The 24491-nt window shown below is 41.9% G+C and overlaps 2 protein-coding genes across 2 annotated transcripts in view; both read right to left on the bottom strand.

Moving 5' to 3' along the window:
• The window catches only part of LOC149995279 (uncharacterized), a 165027-nt gene that overhangs the window by 112921 nt on the left and 27615 nt on the right, over positions 1 to 24491 (bottom strand). The gene's annotated exons all lie outside the window — the stretch shown is intronic.
• LOC149995281 (uncharacterized) lies at positions 3995 to 10052 on the bottom strand. Its single transcript, XM_090260875.1, has 3 exons — positions 9840 to 10052; positions 8587 to 9419; positions 3995 to 4093 (listed from the first exon to the last, which is right to left on the bottom strand). Exons 1-3 carry the CDS (start codon positions 10000 to 10002, stop codon positions 3995 to 3997), a joined length of 1095 nt encoding a protein of 364 aa, XP_090117001.1. The 5' UTR covers positions 10003 to 10052.

Below are 24491 nucleotides of genomic sequence, written 5' to 3'. Positions count from 1 at the left end.
GTTTTGCATAGGCGGGTACAGAATTAACAGTACAAAACCGTAACAATGACAATGAGGGGTTCTGTGGCTCTGTGAGAAATTGTTCCCCAAGGGGTCTGAAGAAAAGGAAATTACCCTGACACTGCAAAGGTGTGTTATCCTAGATGCAAAAACACAATGGACAGGTTCAGTTAAGGTAGAGATTGACCTTTGTCAAGGAAGATATTGGTCTAGGATATGACTGCTCTCCATGGCTAGCTTTTAGTAAGAAAGATTTCATTTCAAACCATTCTATGTGGTTACTTTCACCCTCTTTGTTTGTAAGTCCCGCCATTCAGTCCTCCCGAGCTTGTCAAGTTTAGTAAGTGGCCCCTTTCTCATCCACACTGGGGAGTCGTACCTGAGGGTTGAGAATATTCAATGAGTAGTACATTTTCTCTGAAACCTGACGATATAGTGCTCCTGATCGCATAGCCCACAATATTGCCGGTGTCCCTATATTTGCTCTCCTGCAAGTATTTATACTACAGGCCAACAAAACCTTCGGTTCTAAATGTGCTGGAGGTATTCCTTTATTCTGTGGAGTGTAAGTGGAGTGACTGTAAAAAATTTTTAAAAAAAAGATGAGGGAAATGACATTAAAGGAGCAGAATAATTTTTCCTTCTCTTTTAGGTTCTTCAGTGGGTTTAATAATAATTAAATTGATGTAACACATGTTAACAGGGAAAAAACTGATGCTGGAAATCAAGGTTCCTAAACTGAGGCATGTTCTCATGCCTCTTGGTCCAGGTGTTCTATGACCCGAGCTGGCGAGCTGGACTCGCTAGCGCCGACAGTCTTTGACTGATCAGGCCTCAGGGTTTCAAGACATTCTGTGACTTAAAAGGAATCTTGCTGAGTGCTCCATCCTCACTGATGTTGCCAAGGAAACCAAACAAAGCCGAGCACAGGTAGCACAGGTAGTGCTTAACCCTGCATGCTTTCTGTTAATGTTTAAGGAACAGTGTAGCCGTTCCCATAGTCTTAAAAGAATAGATGATTGAATTCCTATTATTTTCTGTTTTTGAATCTATAAATGATATATAGTCTTGTTTGTCAGGAATCATTTTTTATAGTTTATATATTAACCTCCTTTTGTGGTAATCCCAAGTAATTGTATATTGTAATCAATATTGGAATGTGCCTATGAGCTCATTCCTTACCCTCCCTATTGATTTCTATACTTGTAAAACTCAATAAAAGGAGAGGTCTTTACGCCGCTCGCTGCTGACCTGCCAGAGCGTGCGGCAGCCCTCCAACCGACTCATTCTCCTTGCTGGAATTACTTCTGCGCCCTCGACCACATTTAATACAACAAAAAAACAATTAAATTAATAACATGTATACCTCCTGTGTACATGTTGTTAGGGCCAGAGACCCCACATTGCCTGCCCTGTAACTTGCCACCTGAGTCAGGCCTTGCAAAACAGGCATGGCCAGTGGTCACTGTGTTCTCAGGGACTGTGGCCTACAGTCCAGCAGGCCCTGAGCCACACCACCTGCGCTGAAACAAAGAGGCCCATGCCCCCAATCACAAGGTTCCCTATTAACAGAGTTAACTAAGGCATCCCTGCCGGCATCCTGCTGAGGACTAATTACACCCCCATGGCCCCTCTCCCTCTCCCTTAATCATTTTCCAGAAACAAGGACCATAAGTGTCCTGACAGCCATCCCTAATCAGGGGACATTGTTCTTTCACAAACACCTATATCCTGGACTCTGGAGCCAACCAGCAGGGTGACCCATCCCCCTGAGGGTCTGCTCCATGCCCTTAAAAATCCCTCTGTCCCTTCCCTTGGTGCTGCAGTCCACTCAGACTCAGCCGACCTGCTGGAATATCCCTCAATAAAGGCTCTTAACTGGTCCACCTGACTTCTCCCTTCTTCCAGGCACAAACCTAACACATGTAAAATAGAGTAATGGGCTAAAATAGTTGTGCCATTACCTAAAATACTACCTTTGCCTAAAGTCAAAAGATGGCGGTAAAAAGTTCATTAGGGGAGGTTACCAGGAAAAGCAGGTTGTTACGAAGATATAAGTCCTGCTTCCTACAATGATAGATACGGCGAGTGTGGCTAGGGAAGGAGACACCCTTACAGATGAGATAGTCCTTACAAATGTAAATGTTCTTCACAAGGGGTAACTTCTACTACATTGTCAGGCTTTCTCCCAGGACTACAGTGTCTTAGAATTGACCAGCCTAAAATAGGCAATATCCCCAACAGGCATATTTTTAGGGTGGCAAACTGCTCCTTCTCAGACTCAAAAAACTATGTATTAAAGAGAAAATTCTCTCCCAACAACGACTAACAGATTTTTCACATATACAACTGGTTAGCGCTGCATCATGTCCCAAAGCTCGTTTCGTAGTAATTCAATCACTAGCAACGGAACCTGAAACTATTACTGTTGATTAAGACAAACCAGACCTTAGTAATATACTGGCCTACGGGTCACTTTGCCAGAGCGATGGATATTAAATATAAGGGAGATTCCCTTACCAAAGAAAAATGTCTGTCTGTCTGTCAGGCCAATAAGCAACAGTGTCCGCCGCTGCGCACTGAGGTGAGTGCAAGTGCTGGAAAACATTTCCTGAAAGAGACAAACATTTCAACTTTGCAGAACACAATGTCTGTGTCACAACGACCCCATTCTGCCTTTGCAGCGAGAACGGTGCCACAGAAGATACATTACAAAGGGGCCGGGCTCCCCCTTGGGGGTGTGCAAGAGGCAACCCATCGATGTTTCTCCCCCTCTCTTTCTCTCTCCCTTCCTCTCTCTCTAAAAGTAAATAATAAACCCTTGAACGAACTACTCCGTATTAGCTATGGAGTGTTTTGTGTCCCCCCAAAATTCACTCATCGAAGCCTAACCCCAAATGTGATGGTATGAAGAAGTGGTAATTTCAGAGGTGATCAGGTCATGAGGGTAGAGTTCTCATGAACTGGATTGCTGCTCTTATAAAAGACATCCCAGAGAGCACCCCTGCCTGCTCTTTCTTGTGAAGATACAGAGATGACTGTCCTCTATGAACCAGGAAGTGGCACTCACCACACAAAGCTGCCGGTGCCTTGATCTCTGACATACAGCTTCTAGAGGTGTAAGAAGTAAACTTCTGCTTTTATAACCCATCTAGGCTATGGTAGTTTTTTTAAGTTTTAAAGTGTTTATTTACTTTTATTATTATTATTATTATTATTATTATTATTATTATCATATGAGAAACATCAATCCGTTGCCTCTTGCACACTCTCCAACCGAGGACTGAACCAACAACCCAGGCATGTGCCCAACCAAGCCACACCAGCCAGGGCACATATATTTTTTATTACTAGTGACTAATAAAGTTCTATAGTCTCTTAATGGTACAATAACATTGTCTTAAAAAATTATACACAACTTCATTAAAAACATTTTATCGCTAAAGGAAAACGTGGGAAATGCAAAGCCTAGTCCAGGTCACTGTGAAGCATGAGGGTCTTACCCTGTGAGGATACAAGTGCAAAATTCTCCTGCACCACATTGAGGTACAGGTCTCTCTGAGCAATCAAGGAAGCACTATTCCCCCCAGAAGTAGATGACTATGTCCTCAAAAGACACACCAACCTGTCAGGATTAATATAATGAAACAAGAACAGTGTCTCTCTGAGAACCCACAACCCTCCTCCTCACAGATCTTCCCCATGTTCATCCTCCAGGGCTTCCCATCCCAGAGGACACACAAGACCTTACGGCCAGGGCTGCTGCCTGCTCAGTCCCAGTAATCAGTTACCACCCTCAGAAACACCACCAAAAGGCAGCGGGTGGGGTGGAGTATGAACGTAATATAAGTTCTGGGCCAGGCCTGCTGGGCTTTATGCTTTCTACCAAGCATTTACTGATGCTTGGTGCGTCAGCAGGGTTTTTTAAAGCCCACTTCTTTCTAAAATGCACACCAAATGAAAGGTGCACTGGGGGAGGGAGAGGTGCCTGGCCTTAGAGCCGCTCTGCCGTGAGTTGCCCGGGTCCAGGCAGGCTGGGGACAGAGCTGCTCTTCTGCGAAAAAGCCCCTGAGCACTTCACCTCCTGCAGCAGCTTGGGGAGGCAGACATGCCTTACACCCATTGTAAAGAACAGAAAACTGAAGCCCAGACCAAAAGATGAACATTTTCCTGAGAGTCCCAAAGATATTCAGGGGTCTGGGATTCAGATCCAGGGTGCCTGACCCAGAACACGGGGAGTCTAATCAATGCCCTCCTATCTCCCTCCGCATTGGGCTTTCAGATTCCAAAACATCCTGTCCATCCTAACACCATCGGGTCTCCTTGAGAGTTCTGTTCCAACACGAAACACTATGACAGGGGGCCAGAAAAATGGGATAACACTAGAGAGCAAAAGATTATTGTATTATCAACTGACTGGACTTTTGAAAGTGATGGAGAATGTTAATAGTCTGGGTTAAAATAAAGAGAATCCGTTGCATTGTGTATAGCATAAAAAAGTAAAAATAGAACATGTCATTTAAAACAAAGACATTTATTTAATAAAGTAAAAAAGGCAATAAATGGGAGAAACTCCAACACGCATCTCTGTTGTCTGTCTGTCCTTTTGTTATAGAAAATTGACAAAACTTGCATCAGATTAAACATAACATAGGATCAACATTTTAACAAAGATAAACATAGCAAATACAGATCTGAGGAAGGCCCATGATGAATCCTTAGAAAAATACAAGCAAACAAGTCAGGTAGCTCCGAAGTGTTAAAAAAAAAAAAAAGTTAAAAACATGATTTACCAAACGAAATATAATCAAAATTTACTATTAAATCAATGACAATGACTGAGTCAAAAGAAGATATTCTTGCAGATCCTCCGGTTCGTGTACACACCCATCCTGCAGTCTGCTTGTCAGAAACATTCCTGGATGCATGCTCAGTGGGGGCAAACTCACTCTAGTTGGCTGTATTCTCCTCCAGCACCTATTAGGCCAGTGTTTCTGTTTCAATCAGTTTACCCTGACCCCTAAGGTGCTACCACTAGTGAACATCACCCATGGAATTACATACATTATGGCACATGGCACTTTGCAAGACCTGGGCCAGGGAATCCCATCAAAAGTATTGGTGTGTAGGGGACGGTGAAAGCTGAAGTTACAAAAGGAAGGCCAACTTGCTTGGCCGGGATCAGGTATTTGCAAGGTCTTGCCTGATTGTTTGTATTTGCTGATGGGTCAAGTATTTGCAAGGTCTTGCCTGACTGAATACATCTGTAACATGTAGCCTTTTGATAATGAAAGCTGGAGCCGTGGGGGCTGGAACCAAAGCAGGAGCAGGGAATGTCCTGACTATTAGATTAGAGCAGGAGCTACTTGCAAGATATCTGAGAACACTCTGCCTACAGCTTTCCCAGGAGTTTCTCATCAGCTTCGTTTCTTAGAAGTTTCACTTGTTAGTTTTCCCTCCCGACTGCTGATGTCAGTAGCTGATGTAATGGAACAGTATAAATAAACTTGGTGGACTCAGGCCGGTGTCACTGTCTCTCCATCCCAGGGCAATGGACCACCTGACCCCTGCTTTGCATTAATCTTGTGTCTGTTTTTATTTTTTATTTTTATTTAATTTTTTAATGTGCTTTATTAATTATGCTGTTACAGTTGTCCCAATTTCTTTCCTTTGTTCCCCTCCACCCAGTGACACCCCCTCCCTCCAGTTGTCCCCCCCTAGTCCATGCTCATTGGTTATACATATAGTTCTTCTCAACATCTTCCTGTCTACTCCATTCCCTACTATGCTTCTTAATTCCTGTACCATCTCCCTTCCTTTCCCCACTTCCCCCTCCCTGCTGACCTCCCCCCAATATGTTCCCCGTAACTATAATTCCTTTCCCACTCTCGTTGCCTACTTAGTTTGCCTTTGTTTTGGGTTGCCTAGCTTCTGTTGTTGGTTGTTGTGATATAATTTTCATCTTAATGTTCATAGTTTTGATCCTCTTTCTTCTAAACAAGTCCCTTTAACATTTCATATAACAGTGGTTTGGATCCGATGAAGTCCTTCAGTTTTACTTTGTCCTGGAAGCACTTTCTATGCCCTTCTATTTTGAATGACAGCTTTGCTGGATAGAGTAATCATGGTTGTAGGTTTTTGCTTTTCATTATTTTGAATATTTCTTGCCATTCCCTTCTTGCTTGCAGTTTGAGAAATCAGCTGATAGTCTTATTGGGACCCCTTTGTACAGAATTCCCTTCTCTCTTGCTGCTTTTAAGATTCTCTCTTTATCCTTAATTTTTGACATTTTGATTATGCTGTGTCTTGGTGTAGTTCTCCCTGGGTCCAGTTTTTTTGGAACCCTTTGTGCTTCCTGGACCTGTAAGTCTATTTCCTTCCCCAAGTTAGGGAACTTCTGCTTCATTATTTTTTCACATAATTTTTCAGTTTCTAGTTCTTCACTTTCTGGCAACTCTGATTTGGATGTTGGCCCGCTTATAGCTGTCCCATAGGTTTCTGAGCCTCTCCTCATTTTCCTTACTTTTCGTTTCCTCTTTCTGCACTGGCTGTTTGTTCCTTTCCTATGTTCCGATTTGTTCATTTGATCCTTGGTTTTCTTTCCCTCACCACTAATTTTATATGTGTTTTTGTTCATTTCAGCAGGACTAGCCTTCATTTCTTCCCTGTCGTGTTTAAGATCTGCTGTTAGGTCTGTAAGCATTTTTATAACCAAAGCTCTGAACTGAGCGTCAGAAAGATTTCCTACCTGCTGCTTCATTAGATTAGATATTTGCTGTCCAGTCAGCTGCATCATTGGGATCTCTATCATAATATGTTCCATCCTGACAGTTTTGTGTTTACCTTTGCTTCCTGGGCGGGGCTGTCACACCTCCTACGCTATAGCAGACAGAGCCCCGTGCACTTGTCACCACCGGGCAATCCTTCTCACCACGCTGTGGTGTTTTCTGTGGGGGTAGGGGTCCAGGATGGATTCCTGCCACTCACTCTCTGCTGAGAGACTGGAAGCCACCTCCTCCCTCCCCACCCGCTCTGGGCCTCACAGTCCGAGGCAATGGGAGTCTGCCTTCCCCAGCGTTGGAATCGAAAGCTGATGTGTTTGGTCTGCAGCCGGGGGTGCTCCCCAGGCACTTCTTACCTCCCCTTAAATACCGGTGTCTGTGCTTACCGCTGTCCTGCCGCTGCCAGCACACCTTGACCTCTCTGCCCCAGCTTTGCTCCTCCTACCTGTCCAGATGAGCACCACTTCTTTATAACATCATATGTTGGACTTCCATGTAGTTTTATTTTCGGGGAACTTCTGGTTATTTCTGGTTTTGCGGTAGTTGTGGTCCTTAGTTTTTGGAGGGAGATGGAGAGTATCAGTCTAGGCCTCCATCTTGGCCAGAAGTCTCCTGTGTGTGTTTGCCTCTGTGTTTTAGGTAGACCTCTGTGTCTTTCTTTTAATCTCTACGTCGCCCTCCTCTCAGGTACCTTAGGTTTCAACATCGAGCTGCGCAGGTCGTGGCATTGGTGTCCTTTTCAAAGAAAGAAAATATTCATGCTCCTCCCAGACATATTTGAGACTGTCTTAGCTACCAACTCTGGAGTGATCTCTGTGTCTCCTAAAACTCATTATCCAGACTTTTCATCAAAAGTAGAGATCATACAGTCCTGTCCAGGTGAATATGAGAATAATGCAAATTTAAGAAAAACTGCTGAGTTTATTTCTACACCAAATTGTCCCCATAAAGGTAGAGAAAGTTTGAGATGCACATAAAATTATTCATTTCATGCTTGTAGGGCTCAAATCTGCTTATAAACTACCCCACACTATAAGCAGAACACCCAAGATTAAAGAACGTATTAAAAATGTCATTTTACAATCCAAAGGAAAATTGAGTTCTTACACTGGTGATGTGGACACTCAAAAATTTATCACTACCCTGGCTGGTGTGGCTCTGTTGATTAAGTGCCAGCCTGCAAAACAAAGGGTCATCAGTTTGATTCCCAGTCAGGGCACATGTCTAGGTTGTGGGCCAGGTCCCTAGCTGGGGGCGTAGTAGAGGCAACCACACATTGATAGTCCTCTTCCTCTTTTCTTCCTCCCTTCCCCCTCTAAAAAAAAAAATTGTCACTGATATCTAGGAAAACCATATTCCTAAAAAAGGCAGTCCTTCTGCAACCTGACAGCTAAACTTAGATGATGTTCTCCAGGCCAACACTGAGTCAGATCAATGTGAGAACTAGTGAGCGTGAAAGAAATGAACACGTAAAGGAGTCAGGATAGTCCTAATTTTTTCCAAAAACCAGTGAAGTTATCTTCTGTTAGCACATTAGAATGGCAACTGATGCAATCTGTGGGAACCATATAGGTGGTGCAGGTGAAATACCTTCAGCAACAGAGACATGAGACCTGAGTAAATTAGAAAGTGCAATATAGACATACATGCTCCACATATAAAAAAAAATTATGGAGAACCTCCCTACTGCAGATATTTGGCTGTATGAGGCCTGATGCAGAAAAACAAGGCTTCACAGAGTTCTGCATAGTATTGTTGGCATGAAAAAAACCCTACATTTCCTCCATATGTAAAACATTAGCACCACGTGAACTCTTATATAAGGAGGAAGGTGAAGAATTTTGGCTAAAAGATTCCCCACATTAACTGTATTTATAAGGCCTTTCACCTGTGTGAAATCTCCGATGATAACAAAGGCCAGAGCTAGTGCGGTAAGATTTCCCACACTCACTGCATTCATAAGGCCTTTCTCCTGTGTGAACCCTCTGATGATCACGTAGGTAAGTGGTCCTGGTAAAAGACTTCCCACATTCACTGCATTCATAAGGCCTTTCTCCTGTGTGATTTCGCTGATGAGAACGAAGGCAATCCATTCTGGTAAAAGATTTCCCACATTCACTGCATTCATAAGGCCTTTCTCCTGTGTGATTTCTCTGATGAGAACGAAGGCAATACATTCTGGTAAAAGATTTCCCACATTCACTGCACTCATAAGGCCTTTCTCCTGTGTGAACTCTCTGATGACAATGAAGATGACTCTTTTGAATGAAAGATTTCCCACATTCACTGCACTCATAAGGCCTTTCTCCAGTGTGAACATTCTGATGACAATGAAGATGACTCTTTTCGATGAAAGATTTCCCACACTCACTGCACTCATAAGGCCTTTCTCCTGTGTGAAATCTCTGATGATAACGAAGGCCAGCACTAGTGCGGTAAGATTTCCCACAGTCACTGCATTCATAAGGCTTTTCTCCAGTGTGATTTCTCTGATGATAACGAAAGTGATCAATTCTGGTAAAAGATTTCCCACATTCACTGCACTCAAAAAGCATTTCTCCTGTGTGAACTCTCTGATGACAATGAAGATGACTCTTTTGGATGAAAGATTTCCCACATTTACCACACTTATAAGGCCTTTCTCCAGTATGGATTCTCTGATGGCGATGTAGTACTTGTTTTCGGAAGAAAGATTTTCCACATTCATTGCATTTGTAAGGCCTTTGCCCAGTATGAATACGCTGATGAAAATGAAGGTAATATTTGGTGATAAAAGATTTCCCACATTCACTGCACTTAAAAGGCCTTTCTCCAGTGTGAACACCCTGATGACTATGAAGATGACTCTTTTGGAAGAAAGATTTCCCACATTTACCACACTTATAAGGCCTTTCTCCAGTATGGACTCTCTGATGACGATGTAGTGCTTGTTTTTGGAAGAAAGATTTTCCACATTCATTGCACTTGTAAGGCCTTTGCCCAGTATGAATACTCTGATGTAAATGAAGGCAATATTTGGTGATAAAAGATTTCCCACATTCACTGCACTCATAAGGCCTTTCTCCAGTGTGAACTCTCCGATGATAACGAAGGCCAGCGCTAGTGCGGTAAGATTTCCCACAGTCATTGCATTCATAAGGACTTTCTGCAGTGTGATTTCTCTGATGATAACGAAGGTGATCAATTCTGGTAAAAGATTTCCCACATTCACTGCACTCATAAGGCCTTTCTCCTGTGTGAACTCTCTGATGATAATTAAAACTAGAAATTCTGGTAAAATATTTTCCACATTCGCGACACACAAAAGACCATCTTCCAGTACAAAGATCCTTCTTCTGAAACAACGTGTGGTTGCAGCCAATGGCTTTTCTACATTCATTCAGGGTGTAATAATATTTTTGTTGAATAGTCACTTCAGACATCAATATTTCATCTGGCCTGTCCCTGGTGTGTGTATCCTCTTGTTGGAGATGTTCTGACTCGGTAAGGATGTCTGTTCCAACCTCCCTACTGTTAAAAAGCTTCTGGGACACATTATAATTGCAACCTTTGGCAAGTGACGTCCTGTCTACACCTATTATAATAGGTTTCTTTCCCACATGGGGCTCTGGGTTCTGGTGGTGAAAATTTAGACTGAAATAAAATTGTTTTGCACATGCCCCACACCTCAATAGTTTTTGGCCGTGTTTTGTGTCCTGATGCTCAATCATGTGAAAAATATTTCTCAGGACGGCACCACAACTTTCACAGGGGTGGCTCTTCTGGGAAGACAAAGCTACCTTGACATTCTTTGCCTCTGATGCTCTTACAGAAACACTCTGTCCAATTGGTGCTTCCACATTCCCTGCTCCACAGCAGCAACCTGTACAAAAGGAAATGCTGTTGAAGCATATGTTGCTCTTATAAAGAAGGAATGTGCTCATCACACATGGCCATCTGTCACAGATAGGGCTGATTCTATGAAACCATTTTCAAACAAGTGAGTTAGACACTGAAGAAATGGCTATTATAATATACTTGGTCCCAAAAGTATATCTGTGGTGGTGGCTTCACCAAGGAAGAGACACAAACATAGGATGAAACACAAGGAAGAGGAACAGGATCTAACTAGCTGTTCTTCCACAAATGGCTTCCTGTAGGACCTTTCCTGCTGGTGATGTGTGGCTGTGTAGAATAATTTGAATAAACTCAAATTCATCAGCATCAATTGTACTAAAGCATGCGATGTTCAACGTCAATATAATGATACAAGTGCACTCCAAGGGTCTGTATACACGGATCAAAGTTAGATTATAGTAAAGAAAACCTGTACGAGAAATGGTTGAGGCACCAAGTTTAGACAGGTGAAGATTATCTGTGGACTACGAATCTGAGTGAAATGAAGATGTAGAACTGAGAGGCTGACAAAGTGTCAACAAAAAACTGGCAATGGTAACAAAAAACTGTTGAACAAAATGGATTCCTAGTTATGACCTTAAGAAAACCCATGTGTCAAACACACTCCAACAGCCCTTCAGCAAACCATGACTGCCTCTGGGCCCACACTGCCATGGATGGAGTCGTGTTTCTCCTGAGATGCACAAATGATTCTTCCCCTTAAATCCCAGTTGAGCCATTTTATGGAACATAGATGATATAAACTCTAAAAGATAAAGTGAAGAGATGGATGGCCAGCAATGTGATATGACATCAAATCACAAGAAACGACAGAAAAAAGACCTATGTGAGTGACTTCAACAAGATGGCCAAATAAAAAATATGAGAATTCTTCCTTCTTCCAGAACAAATAGACAGCTATCCACAAAGAGAATGAATCACAGAAGAATGGAATAAAAATACAATTAAGAGTGATATAAATTTAGCCCTGATGAGGTGGCTTTGTTGGTTAGAGCATCGTCCCGATATGCCAACATCCGGATTCCATCCCCAGTGAGGGCACATACAAAAAGCAACCAATGAATGAATAAATATGTGAAACAACAAAGTGATCATTTTTTTTTCTCTCTCCCTTCCCCTTGTCTTTCTAAAATCAATTAATAAACAAACAAACAAAAACTAGCAGCAGAGCAAAAGTGCGAAAAACACAGAATAGCATAGAAAGGATGACTGGGAAGATGGGTTATCAAACACGTCTGAAGATGGCTAGCGTCAAAAACAAGGGTCAGCATCACCTTTTTCAACCACTGTAATTGCTCCAAGGTTGACCTTAGTGGACTGTTCTGTGAAAAACACTGGAAATCTTTGTTTTTAAGAACCAAAGAAGTTCCTCAACATCTGTTAACTCCCCAAAGTTTACAAATCACTGGACCTTACAGAGTTTCTCAGTATGAAATCCAGAACAAATCCCTTTGTCCACAACGTAGTCCAGGAAGAAACCAAAATCAGTATGTCCTCAGCAGTATTTGCCATCAGAGACTCCAAAACCCTCGATTATCACAGAAAAGAAATGCTGCCAAAGCAACTCTGGACCAGTTCATTTTTTGTTATTCTGACATCAGCTCATGTAGCAACAAGAAGGCTAGGCTGCTGGGACTTGTCTCAAGACTGAAACACAACTCGGCCTCAGCCAACCCTTAAATCCACATGTAGATGAATCTATTTCTCTGGCCTGAATTGGTCCATAAAATTAAAAGGATTCACTCCTTCATGAAATCTATAGACATCAATACAGAAGTCAAAGAAATACTAAAAACAAGGACACTAACAAGAGAATGTAATAATTTCCCAATATAAGATACCAAACAAATGGGTATCTATGTATACCCTGATAAGGAATCCAAAATATTACTTTCAAAAACATCCATGAACCCCCAGAAAATAAAAGGAAAGCAACATAAGGAAGAAACTGACACAGGAACAACAGGAGAATATCAGACAAACAGACATATTTTAAAAAATAATGAAACAGAAAGGCTGCAGCTATCAAATTGCATTGAACAAAATGAAAAGTGCAATAAAAAGTATTAAAAGAAGTCATGAAAGAATATGTTCTGTCAGAGACAAGTCATTTGAAAGCACCTAAGCAATGAGAAATAAAAAGCCCTGGCCGGTGTGGCTCAGTGGATTAAGTGCCAGCCTGTGAAGCAAAGGGTTGCAGGTTAGATTCCCAGTCAGGGCATATGCCTGGGTTGCGGACCGGGTCCCCGGTTGGGGGCATGTGAGAGGCAACCAAACACTGATGTTTCTCTCTCTTTTTTCCTCCCAGCCCCTCTCTCTTATAACAAATAAATAAAACATTTTTTTAAGAGAGAAATTTAAAAAAGGAAATAAAAATTTAAAATACAGCAAAGTGTCCCTGCAGAGATTCAATGCAAACTGGACTTCACCAAGACACAGAAAAATGAAAGTTTCAAAAATCAAAGGAACAAAAGAAAACAGAAACTTCTCATACCCAGGGGCACACCTGATTAAGGGTATCAGTAGATTCCTTAAAAAATAATAAAATAAAATAAAATAATTGCAGACTGGGAGAAAATAAAATCATATATTCAAAACACTAAATGGAAACCATCAATATTTTATCCAGAAAACCAGTTTTTTAGGAAGAAATACATTGCCAGACAAACAAAAGCTAAGGAGATTCACTATTACTTAACCTGACTTATTAGAAATGCCAAGAAAGTTCTTACAGATTGAATAAAAGAATACTAAAAAGAAACTCAAATACAGAGGAAGGTATAATTCTCACCAGTAAAGCTGAAATGAAATCAAGGTTCTCTTTAGTGTAGCACTGGATTGGTAGAATGTACCTTATGTAACTATTATAAAGGTTTAAAATTAAATCTAATAAAAACAATAAAGCTAAGATTTTGTACTGATACAAAATACTTAATGTGAATTGTGACATCAAAAAGATAAATGGATGTGTTGCAGATACAAAAAGTAGAATTTCTGTATGCAAGGAAAGTGTTATTGGGATAAAATACATTGTAAAGAATATGAGTAAGACTTTTGCAAATCACCGGCTAAAACGTATGCAATATTTATACCACAGAGAAGAGTCAAATCATTATACAAAATCAACAAATCACAAGGAAAGACAAGACAGGAAGATATATGAAGACTCCAGTAGGAAGAAACCAATATATTAGTGCCAGTAGATGCTCCTTAAACAAATTCTCCAATGAAAAGACATAGTGCCTGGCTGGTGTGGCTCAGTGGATTGAGCGCTGGCCTGTGAACCAAAGGGTTGCTGGTTCGATCCCCAGTCACAGTACATGCCTGGGTTGCAGACCAGGACCCCAGTTGGGGGCCACATGAGAGGCAACCACATACTGATGTTTCTCTCCCTTTCTTTCTCTCTCCTGACCCCTCTTTCAGGAAATAAATAAATAAAATCCTAAACAAACAAACATACATAGTAGCCCTGACTGGTATGGTTCAGTGGGTTGGGCATCCTTCTGCAAACTGCAAAGTCGCCGGTTGGATTTCCTGGATTGAGGATTTGGTCCCAGTTGGGGAGTGTGTTATGAGAACCAACTGATGTTTCTCTCACACATCAAAGTTTCTCTCCCTTCCTCCCTCACTTCCTTTGTCTAAAATTAAATAAAATCTTTAAAAAAAAAAGAAGACAGACTAACTGAAGAGATTTTTAAAAAATGAGACACAATATATGCTGCCTACAAGAGACAGTAAACCTATATGGGCATAATCAGGTTAAAAATAAAGATATAAAAAATATTCCATGAAAATAAAACCAAAATACAGAAGTTATAGCTAAAATTCTATCAGGCCAAATAATTGCCTCAAAAACTGTCACAAGGGACTAAGGTCACGACCAAATGAAAAATAAGTTAATCGTGAAGAGGATAACAATTTTAAGCAGCATGCACTAAACAACGTAACAAATATGTTAGGCAAATAATATGAGCTCTGTAGACAGAAAAAGAAACACAACATTAGTAGGTAACTTCAATACTGTCCCTTCAACAATAGGTAGATCATCCCATTCAAAGCAGTAAGGAATTATTAAAGGTTGACTACAGCTTACAGAAAACAGTATGAATAGATATATATACAACATTCCATTCAAGAGGTAGAGGATGCATTCTGTTCAACACACATGAAACATTCTCTAGGTCAAAAATCAAGTCTCAAACTTTCAGAAGAAAATCACATCACATTAACTATTTGATCACAATCTATAAATCTTGAAATCAATTTTAGTTTCAAGAAAACTTGAAAATTTACAAATATGTTGAAATTAAACAACACACTCCTGAACAATCAAGGGTAAAAGAAAATAAACAAAAGATAATTTAAAAAGGATCTAGAGGCAAAGTAAATAGAAACACAATATACCAAAGCTTATGTATAAAATGCATGAAATGAAACCCTAAGAGGAAATTTTATAGTGATGTCTACATTAAGAAAAGAGATATCAAATAAAGAACCTATCATTACACCCCAGAAAAAGATAAACACAAGAAAGTAAACCAAGTAAGCCAAGGAAAAAAAATCCATTAAATATTAGAAGAAACATAAATGAAACAGAGAAGACAAAAAAAATCTAAGAGCTATTTTTTAAAGATACACAAAAGTAGCAAATTTTTACCTAGACTAAAACAAAAGAAATAAGTCTCAAGTAAATCAAAGAAAAATTGAAGATAAGAAATTATACCCGACACTATGAACCACGATGCCTCGTAAGAGATGTTCACAGGTGCCATGATCCTACATAGAAAAAATGGTCTAATCCTGACTATAAATTTATGAAATTAATAAACAACTACAGAGTTCTGACTGGGTAGCTGAGCTGGTGAGAGCCTGGTCCTGATATGCCAAGATTGTGGGTTCGATCTCCCATCACGGTGTAGGGGGCAGCCAAAGAATGTATACATGGGTGAAACAGCAGACCAATGTTTCTTTCTCCCTGTGTCTCCTTCCCTCTCTCTAAAACGAATAAAGAAAAAAAATAATTAAAGACGTAAAAAAGTTGAGAAAATTTATAGCATAGAAAATCAACAAAGAAATCTCAGCTCCATATCTACACACTAATAATAAATTCTTTGATAAAGAAATGAAGAGTCATGGCCAGATGGTTCCTCTGGTTGGAGCATCATTCCAAACATCAAAAAGGTTGTGGGTTTATTTCCAGCTCAGGGTACACAAGTAGGCTGCTGGCTGGGTCCCAGGTTGGGCTGTATGTAGGAGGCAACCAAGCAATTTTTCTCATTTACTCTCTCCCCTCCTCCCTCTTTCTCTAAAATCAATGTATATATGCTTAGGTCAGCATTAAAAAGTAAATAAAGAAATGAAGAAGGCTGTCAAATTTACAATAGCATCAAAAACAAAAACACGCAGGAATAAATTCAAACCAAAAAGCTGAAATATCTGTACACTGAACACAATAAGACAGCGATAAAAGGGAGAGAAATGAATGCAAAGACAGCTGGTGTTCTTAGATTTTAAAATTTAATATCATTAAAATGTCTATACCACCCAAATCAGTCTACAGATTAAATGTAACTTTGATCATAATTTCAATGCTATTTTACACAGAAATAAAAAAGAATCCTGAAAGGCAGAGAACATCAAAAGACTTGAACAACGAATGGAATCTTGCGCAAGAACACGCCTGGTGGCATCGCCCTTCCTGATTTCAATGTATTACAAAGCCAAAGCAACCGAACACTGTGCTATTAAAATGAACAGAGAAACATAGAATAGAACAGAACAGAAAACACAGAAATAAACACAGGCACAGACGTCAAATTAATCTTTGGACAAAAAAAAATGCAGGACATTAAGAAAAAGTTCCCTTAATAAACGGTGCTGGGGAAATGGCATTCAAATGTAAAACAATGAAATTGGAAACCGCTGATAAAAATTAGCTCAAACTGCAGGAAAAAATTAAATGTCAGTCCTACAACTTAAGTTTTAGAGATCTGCTTCTTAATATCGATATAACTATTTGTTAAAAAGATTTTATTTATACCTTCTTTTCAAGAGAGGGCAAGAAAGGGAGAAAGAGATGGAGAGAAACATCAATATGCAATCCAAGCATCAACCTGTTGCCTCTCTCACGCCCTCAACTGGGGACCCGGCCAGCAACCCTGGTGTTTTACTTGAGGCGAATCCAACCTGCGACCTTTCAGTTTGCAGGACAACGCTCAGCCCGCTGAGCAACACCAGACAGGGTGGGAGATTTTTTTTTTTTTAAGGTTTACTTATTTTTAGAGAGAGGGGGAGAGAGAAAGAGAGGGAGAGAAACACCAATGAATGGTTGCCTCTCACGCGCCACCAAACTGGGGACCTGGCCCGCAACCCAGGCACGTGCCCGGATTGAGAATCGAACCGGCGACCCTCCGGTTCACAGGCAGAAGCTCAATCCACTGAGCCACACCAATCAGGGCCAGGAGATTTATTTTTGAAATGATCTCCTTAATGTGAGAACCACCACCAAGCGAAAAAGCAAATATAGGCAGTCAAGAACAGCGGTTCTCAACATGTGGGTTACAACCCCTTTGGGGGTCGAACAACCCTTTCACAGGGGTCGCCTAAGACCATCGGAAAACACATATATAATTACATATTGTTTTTGTGATTAATCACTATGCTTTAGTTATGGTTGGGGGTCACCACAACATGAGGAACTATATTAAAGGGTCGCAGCATTAGGAGAACCACTGGTCTAGAACCTCAGCAAACAAAAAGGCTTCTTCAGAAACAACAGCAATTAACATAATGAAATGAAAACGCATCCCTGAGGAGTGTGGCTCATTTGGTTGGCTGTCATCCTTCGAAATTAATGGTGGCCTGTTGGATTCCTGGTCAGGTCACATGACTGGGTTGGGGGTTCAGTCCCAGGTTGAGGTAGGAGAGAGAGGCAAAGGAACAATGTTCCTCTCCCACTTAGCTCTTTCTCCCTTTTTTCCCTCTGTTCACCTCTATCTAAAAATAGAAATCAAATTCTTTAAAAAAGTAATAATAATTAAAAAAACACCATCTCAGGATAAAATACTAGCAAACTATATTAAAATATATCTTGGAGATACTGTGTGTTTGGTTCAGAAAGAGTAACATAAATTTATTGATTTCCTAGTGAATAATAGTTACGTCAACATTATACTGAAGGTTACAAACAAAGCAATACTTTAATCTAAAAAAAAACCTCTATATAACTCAATTAAAAATAATTCATCTCTAAACACAGGTAACCAGCATCTGTGCCTGCTGAAAACCTAGCAACATAGACTTGCTGAATGCTAGGCTGACGAAAGTATTGAAGAAAAAATAAGAAAAAAACATTATCTGCAAAGCAACAAAAGCCATGGACCAACAGGACAAAAAAAAATTAATATATAAAATATATAACAGATTCAAAAGACTCAGCTGCAAATGTAGTGACAATTTTCAAAAAAACAAAAACCAAAAAGCGCAAATGATCAACAGGAATAGAAAACTGCTTTTCTCACTAATCAATGTGGAATTCATTGAGCTCCCTGCAGCATTACAGACCATAAAGCCTTCGCTACGAGTTCAGCCCAACAGGTGTTGGTATTGCAGCGGGGGGAAAGGGCAGTGCAAACACACCAGACTTCCCCGGAAAGCAACTACTCGGAAAACCGGAAAATCAAGCAGGGCTTACAGTGACATGTTAGGAGGGAGCACCCCCTAGAAAACAGGGGGCATAAGGAAATGCAAAGTCTAGTCCTCATCACTGGCAGAGTGATGGCATTACCCAGAGAGGATATTAGTTCAAAACTGGCCAGCATCACATCCAGGTACAGGCATCTCTGAGCTTCATCCAGGAGGCACCATTCTTTCCTGGAGAAGTACAGGACAATGTCCGCAAAGGTCACACCAACCTGTCAGATTGAAATAAATGAATCCAAGGTTTTCTGAGCCACGACACCCTACTCCTTACACATCTTCCCCACTCTCAATTTCCTCCAGGGCTCCCCAGTTCGCTGTGGACACCAGGCCCAGATGCCAGTGCTGGGAGCTCTCTCATCACAATCCCATTAGTTACTGTTACCACGTTCAGCAACAGAAGCTTAGTTGACGGAAACAAGGGAAAGCAGATCAATGCCATCTAGGTAAGCCTTGGGCATCGACTGCAGGGTCCCATCCTTCCTGCCAAACAATTCCACTGGGCCTCCCAGATGGTGCCTCCAAGGCACAATCACCTTTAGGTCCTCACACCATCAGCTCACACTTCCTCTGCTAGCGCACATCATTGTGGAACGTCTGCCTCAGACCCCAGGTTCACTCCCTCAGCTCTGCCACCTTCCTGCTCCAGAGCACACGTACCGCTCTGGACTCGCCGAAGAACCAGGCGTAGGGCAGCCAGAGTGCTTGACAGGATCCGGCACAACCCGTTTTCTAACGCATCCCACCTTCCTGCAAAGCCCCGAATGAAGCTCTGAAGTCCTCCCTGCCTGCCTTCTGATCTCTCCTTCAACAGTCACCACCCAGATCAGCATGGCTACCTCTGATACCAATAACCCCTGTCCACTCTGCACTGTACGTGGAGGTCCACAACACTCCTCATTCCCATGAGCCTTCTTCACGGTCCTCCATGCGGGGCCTGAGCTAGAGGACGCCTGCACCTGGGGATGTACGTTTCAGTGCGGTGACGCGATGAGTGGGGTGGAGGTGTGAAGGGACGTACTCTTACCTCAGCCGGGCGCCTCCTCGAGGCCGCCAAGGGACGCTGAGCGAGAGGCGGGGCGGTAGAAAAGCTAGAACAAGGTGCCACCGACATGGCGGCCCCTTACCCGGCCCTGGTGCGGGTCCACACCCGCTGGGTCACCCAGCTTCTTAGTCTCGCCTGTGCTGTGTGGACCGCGACTCTGGCGCCTTCTCCGCACAGGAATCTTCACCAGCAACCAGCGATCTCGAGCTTCTGAGCACGTACTTGACCGGGCTGTAGCTGAAACGAAATGCCCGCTGCCAGGAAGACGCCGGAAGTCCCGCCCCTGTTGGTATGCACCAACGGAAATGCCTGTTACGACCCTTCATTGGTTAGGAGTGGCGGTATTCCTTTGACGCTATTGTTGGCAGTATGGGTCTGAGACTCCAAAGCTCCGATCTGCCATTTCCCCCATCACTTCAGCCGAAAAGACCAAGATCAGCCGCTAGGGTCGCTGGGAAATGGCAGTCCCTTTAAGACGCATTTTGCCTCCCTGGGTGGTGTGGGTCAGCGGATTGGGCGCTGGCCTGCGGTCTGAAGGGGTTGCCTGTTCGATTCCCAGGCAGGGACATACCTGGGTTGTAGGCCAGGTCTCCTCTCCAGTTAGCGGTGTGTGAGAGACAACCACACATTGATGTTTCTCTCCCTCTCTTTTTCCCTACCTTTCCCTCTTTCTAAAAATGAAATAAATAAAATCTTTTTTGTAATGCTCATAACTCCACTAATCGACATCATAACTTCCCGCGGTTTGCCCACCCCATAATTTTATGCCAGAAATAATCTGCAGTTCCATGCAGACACCATCACTGCATTCACATGTGCAATGATCATTATTTCTCCGCTAGGCAAATTCTGAAACTAAAAACATTTTTCTAACGTTCAGATATCCACGTTTTCAACCCACAGAGATCCCAGCATTGCAGCCATCTGGCACCGAATGAAAATTTGGTGCGCAGTCATTATTCCCAGTACAGGTCACACTCTGAAGATTTTTGGAACAGACCATGTCTCAGAAAATTGAGTAAGAAATATAATGTGCAAATACAGGTGAAATGATCATTATTTCCTGGAGATATTTAATCCAAAACCTTTTTCTTAGGGTCCAATGCCCACTTTCAACACCTTCATTAATGACAAAATTTTACGATATGTTTTTTCAATATGTTTTTAAAGAATTTTATTTTTGAGAGAGAGAGGAAGAACGAGAGTAACACCCTTACGCAAGAGGAAACCATCGAATGGTTTCCTCTCGCACGGACCCAGCTGGGGGACCTGTTCCCCACAACCCAAGCATGTGCGCTGACCAGGAATCGACCACGCCCCCCTCTGTTCACAGGCCAGCCCTAAATCCACTGAACCACCAGCAAGAGCACACTGCAGACATATTGTTAATAAATGTAAAGTTGCTATAGGACAATACTCGGAGATATATGTTCTAGTCTTAAAATAAATATACCACATCCCAAAAATACATTAACAAATATACAGGAAACCCAGTATTTTCTGGGATTGCGATGAATACTAAGAGCCAGATGGAATATACCCTGAAGAACTAAGGGGCATGGTGCAAGAATATCCACTTGCTTTGGGGCTAATACCTCCTCTCCATTTCCTCCACACCTGTTTGAAGTATTTTGCGTCCATCACTGTGCAAACACACTGGACTGTCTGATACTCATTCTTAGAGCTTTGCTACCCATCAGTGAAGTTAATGAAGACCTTGTGTTTTATTCAATATTTATGTGAGCCTTAGTGTACTTATAGCAATTGTTAGATGTGTATTTTTCACCATTTCAGAGCATAAATTACAAATGGAATACGTAGAACTATTTTACTAACATGTCTTTGATAAAGGTGGATGTAAATCCTCCTGCTGGCGTTAGTGAAAGCAACACTTCAGAAAAACATGCTGATAAAATACTGTAAAATACAAATAAGGAGATAATATGAAAGCTAAAGAATGACGTTGATGTTAGAATTCAATGGTGTCTTCAATTTCCCTAATGTGTGGTTTGTACTGAAGGGGACATTGGCTGTGACGATGTCTGGTTTGTGGTTTTGATCCCGAGTAGGCGATTGTTCAGAAGTATCTGATTGATGTTTCTCTTTCTTCCTTCCATGCCTTCTCTCAAAAAATGAATAAATAAAATAATTACAAATAATTGTACATTTCCCTGCAGGACTAAATGGCTGAGGGCAAGTGCTTTGACATTTTAGGGAAATAAGGGGAAAACCGTAATAATTGTACCAATGGAAACACCAGCTTCAGCTGAGCCTCCCTTTTAAGGGCTTCACAGCGGCAGTAGAGGTTGATTCTGGTATAGGATCCAGAATACTGGGTTAAAATCTAGCCACTTAAATGTGACACTTGTCTGGTGAGTAATCTTGGAGAATTTAGTTCATTTCTCTAATCCTGGATGTTCCCAGCATTTCAATGTCAGTTTACACTCCCTAGGTAGTTCTGAGAATTACAAGAGAAACTTCTCAAAAACAAACTTTGGTCCTGGCTGGTGTGGCTCAGTGGATTGAGTGCCGGCATGAGAATCAAAGGGTTGCTGGTTCGATTCCCAGTCAGGGCACATGCCTGGGTTGTGCGCCAGGTCCCTGCTGGGGCGCACAGGAGGCAACCACACACTGACGATTCTCCTTCTCTCTTTCCCCCCTCGCTTCCCCTCTCTCTCTAAGTAGAAAGAGAGAAAGAGAAAGAAAGAAAAAGAAAGACTCTGGAATTCTGGCATTGGCAAGTACTCGGTGTGTTAATTCTATTCATCTTTATGCCAGGATAAGCGGCATTATCACCTACATGTCACTTTCAGCCAAATGAGGTTCAGGGAGCACTAGGGAGTCACCTGGAGATTCACAGGTTGGGACCCCACACTGAGGGCTCCATGCCCACAGCACTCGCCTCCCTGCAGGTCTGTCAGCAAGTTCATAAAAGCCCAATTTTATTCTAAAAGTCACTCCAAAACAAAGGTGCCTGTGGGCTTTTGGGGGTGTTAGGGGTGCCTGGCCTGGAAATGACTCTGCAGGCAGAAACAAGGATTGCCTGAGTCCTGCACGGTCCATGCACACCTGACACATTTGACCTTGTCTAACAGCTGAGAGAAAAAATATACCTTATACTCACTTTAACAAAAGAGAAAACTGAAGTCCAGGTCAGATGAAAGAATTACATTGTGACAGGATAGTAAGAATCTAGGAAAATTCCTGGGCAGCTGGACTGGGGAAACTGAGACAAGAAAATTAAACAAGGCCAAAAAGCTTGAGCAACTTACAGCTATCGGGTGAATAACAGGATTTCCTCTCTCCTAACCAATGACACTCAAGAGCAAATGGTTTATACCTCTCATCCCTAAGCAGAGAATAATCTTGGTCAAGAAAATGGAGAACAGAGGTGCAATTAATGTCACTTGTGCCAGCTAAAGCCGAGGACAAAGTCAAGAGAAGAAACCTAAAAAATGCCATTAAGAGTCAGACAGACCCTAGATAAAAGTAAACAGCACAGCAGAGCAAAGAACATTCCCAAACCTCCCTTACGCTCATTTGGATGCATCCGCATAGTAAAAACACACCTGCAATGCTAGTGAATATTCTGCTGAAACCCTCCCCTAAGATTCTCACCTGAAGGAGAGATAAAAAGCCCTCAGGACAAAGGCACAGGGCCAGCCTGCTCTAGCGCATGCCCATGCCCCTTCCCACACATGAACATTTACTTCCTCCCAAACTCCAAGGGTCCCTAGGCTGTCACAGAGGGAAGCAGCGGGCAGCAGCTGCTGGGCCCCGGTTACCCACAATCCCGTCTCCAAGGCCCACTTTTCTCTGACTTCCCAGTGAGCTAAGAGCAGCCCTGGCCTGGCCCACTGCTTTCCTATAACTTTTGTAGGGAACCAAAGCGGACCACCGCCGAGGCTCTCCTGTTACCTCCTCTACCCTAAGTCCGTCCTTTGTTTCACTGTCCTCAGCCTTAATAAACACACTCTGAAAACCACCTGGACTTATGTTTTCAAATCTTTTCTATAAACAGTCAAAATCCCACATACTACAGGCCGGCCTGAGGCAGACCTGCACCTGGTCAATTCCTGCCCTGTAACAATGTGACTGTTGAGTCCCAATGATATTTTACAACCTGGGATTCAAATCCCAGGTGCCTGACCCAGGGCATCCGGAGTCTGATCACTGCCCTCCTGTTTCCCTCTGAACTGAGCTCTCGGACTCTAAACCACCCTGCTCATCGTGATGCCATCTGGTCTCCTTGAGAATCCTGTTCCAATGATAGAAGACCTCGTCTCATGATAGAAGATCAGAAAAATGGGGTAACATCAAATGACTGGACTTCTAAAAGTGATGGAGAATATTACTACTGGAGGTTAAAATAAAAGATGTTCGATGCATTGTACAAAGCATGAAAAGAAGTAAAAGTATTAAAAATTCATTCCAGTACAAAAAATTTTTTAAATATATTTTTAAAGAATTTATTTATTTTTAGAGAAGGGAGGGAGAAACAGAGGGAGAGAAACATTGATGTGTGGTAGTTAACAGCGATAGGCCAGCTGGGGACCTGGCCCTCAACCTAGGCATGTGCCCTGACTGGGAATCAAACCGGTGACCTTTTGGTTCTTAATCCACTGAGCCACACCACAGTCAGGGCTAAAGTCCATTTTTTAACCAAGTAAAAAGAGAGCAACAAATGAGTGAAATTCCAATGTGCATATTTGTTGTTTCTCTGTCTTTCTGTTATAGAAAACTGCTGAATCTCTTATCAGATTAAGCAGAAGATGAGACACCATAGCAAAGACACACACACAGCAAATAAACAGCTTAGAAAAGCCTCGCCATAATTCCTTGGAAATATACAAACACTGAGGTAGTACTATAATGTTTCCAAATCTTTATAAGAAAATAACAATTTATCAACAAATTATTTGCTATGATGTAAAGGAACAGAATCTCTCACACACTGCAGGAAGAATGCAAAAAGGTACAATCTGATTAAGTAAGAAACTGCAAAGCCCTCTAGGTTAAACATTCACCGTCTGATTTAGCCTGTGAACTGAGTTATTGACAAAGGTAAA

Source organism: Furipterus horrens, unplaced genomic scaffold (genome assembly GCF_987537825.1).
Source record: "Furipterus horrens unplaced genomic scaffold, mFurHor1.1.pri manual_scaffold_13, whole genome shotgun sequence".
NCBI lineage: Eukaryota > Metazoa > Chordata > Mammalia > Chiroptera > Furipteridae > Furipterus > Furipterus horrens.
This window is presented reverse-complemented; position numbering and strand designations above follow the sequence as displayed.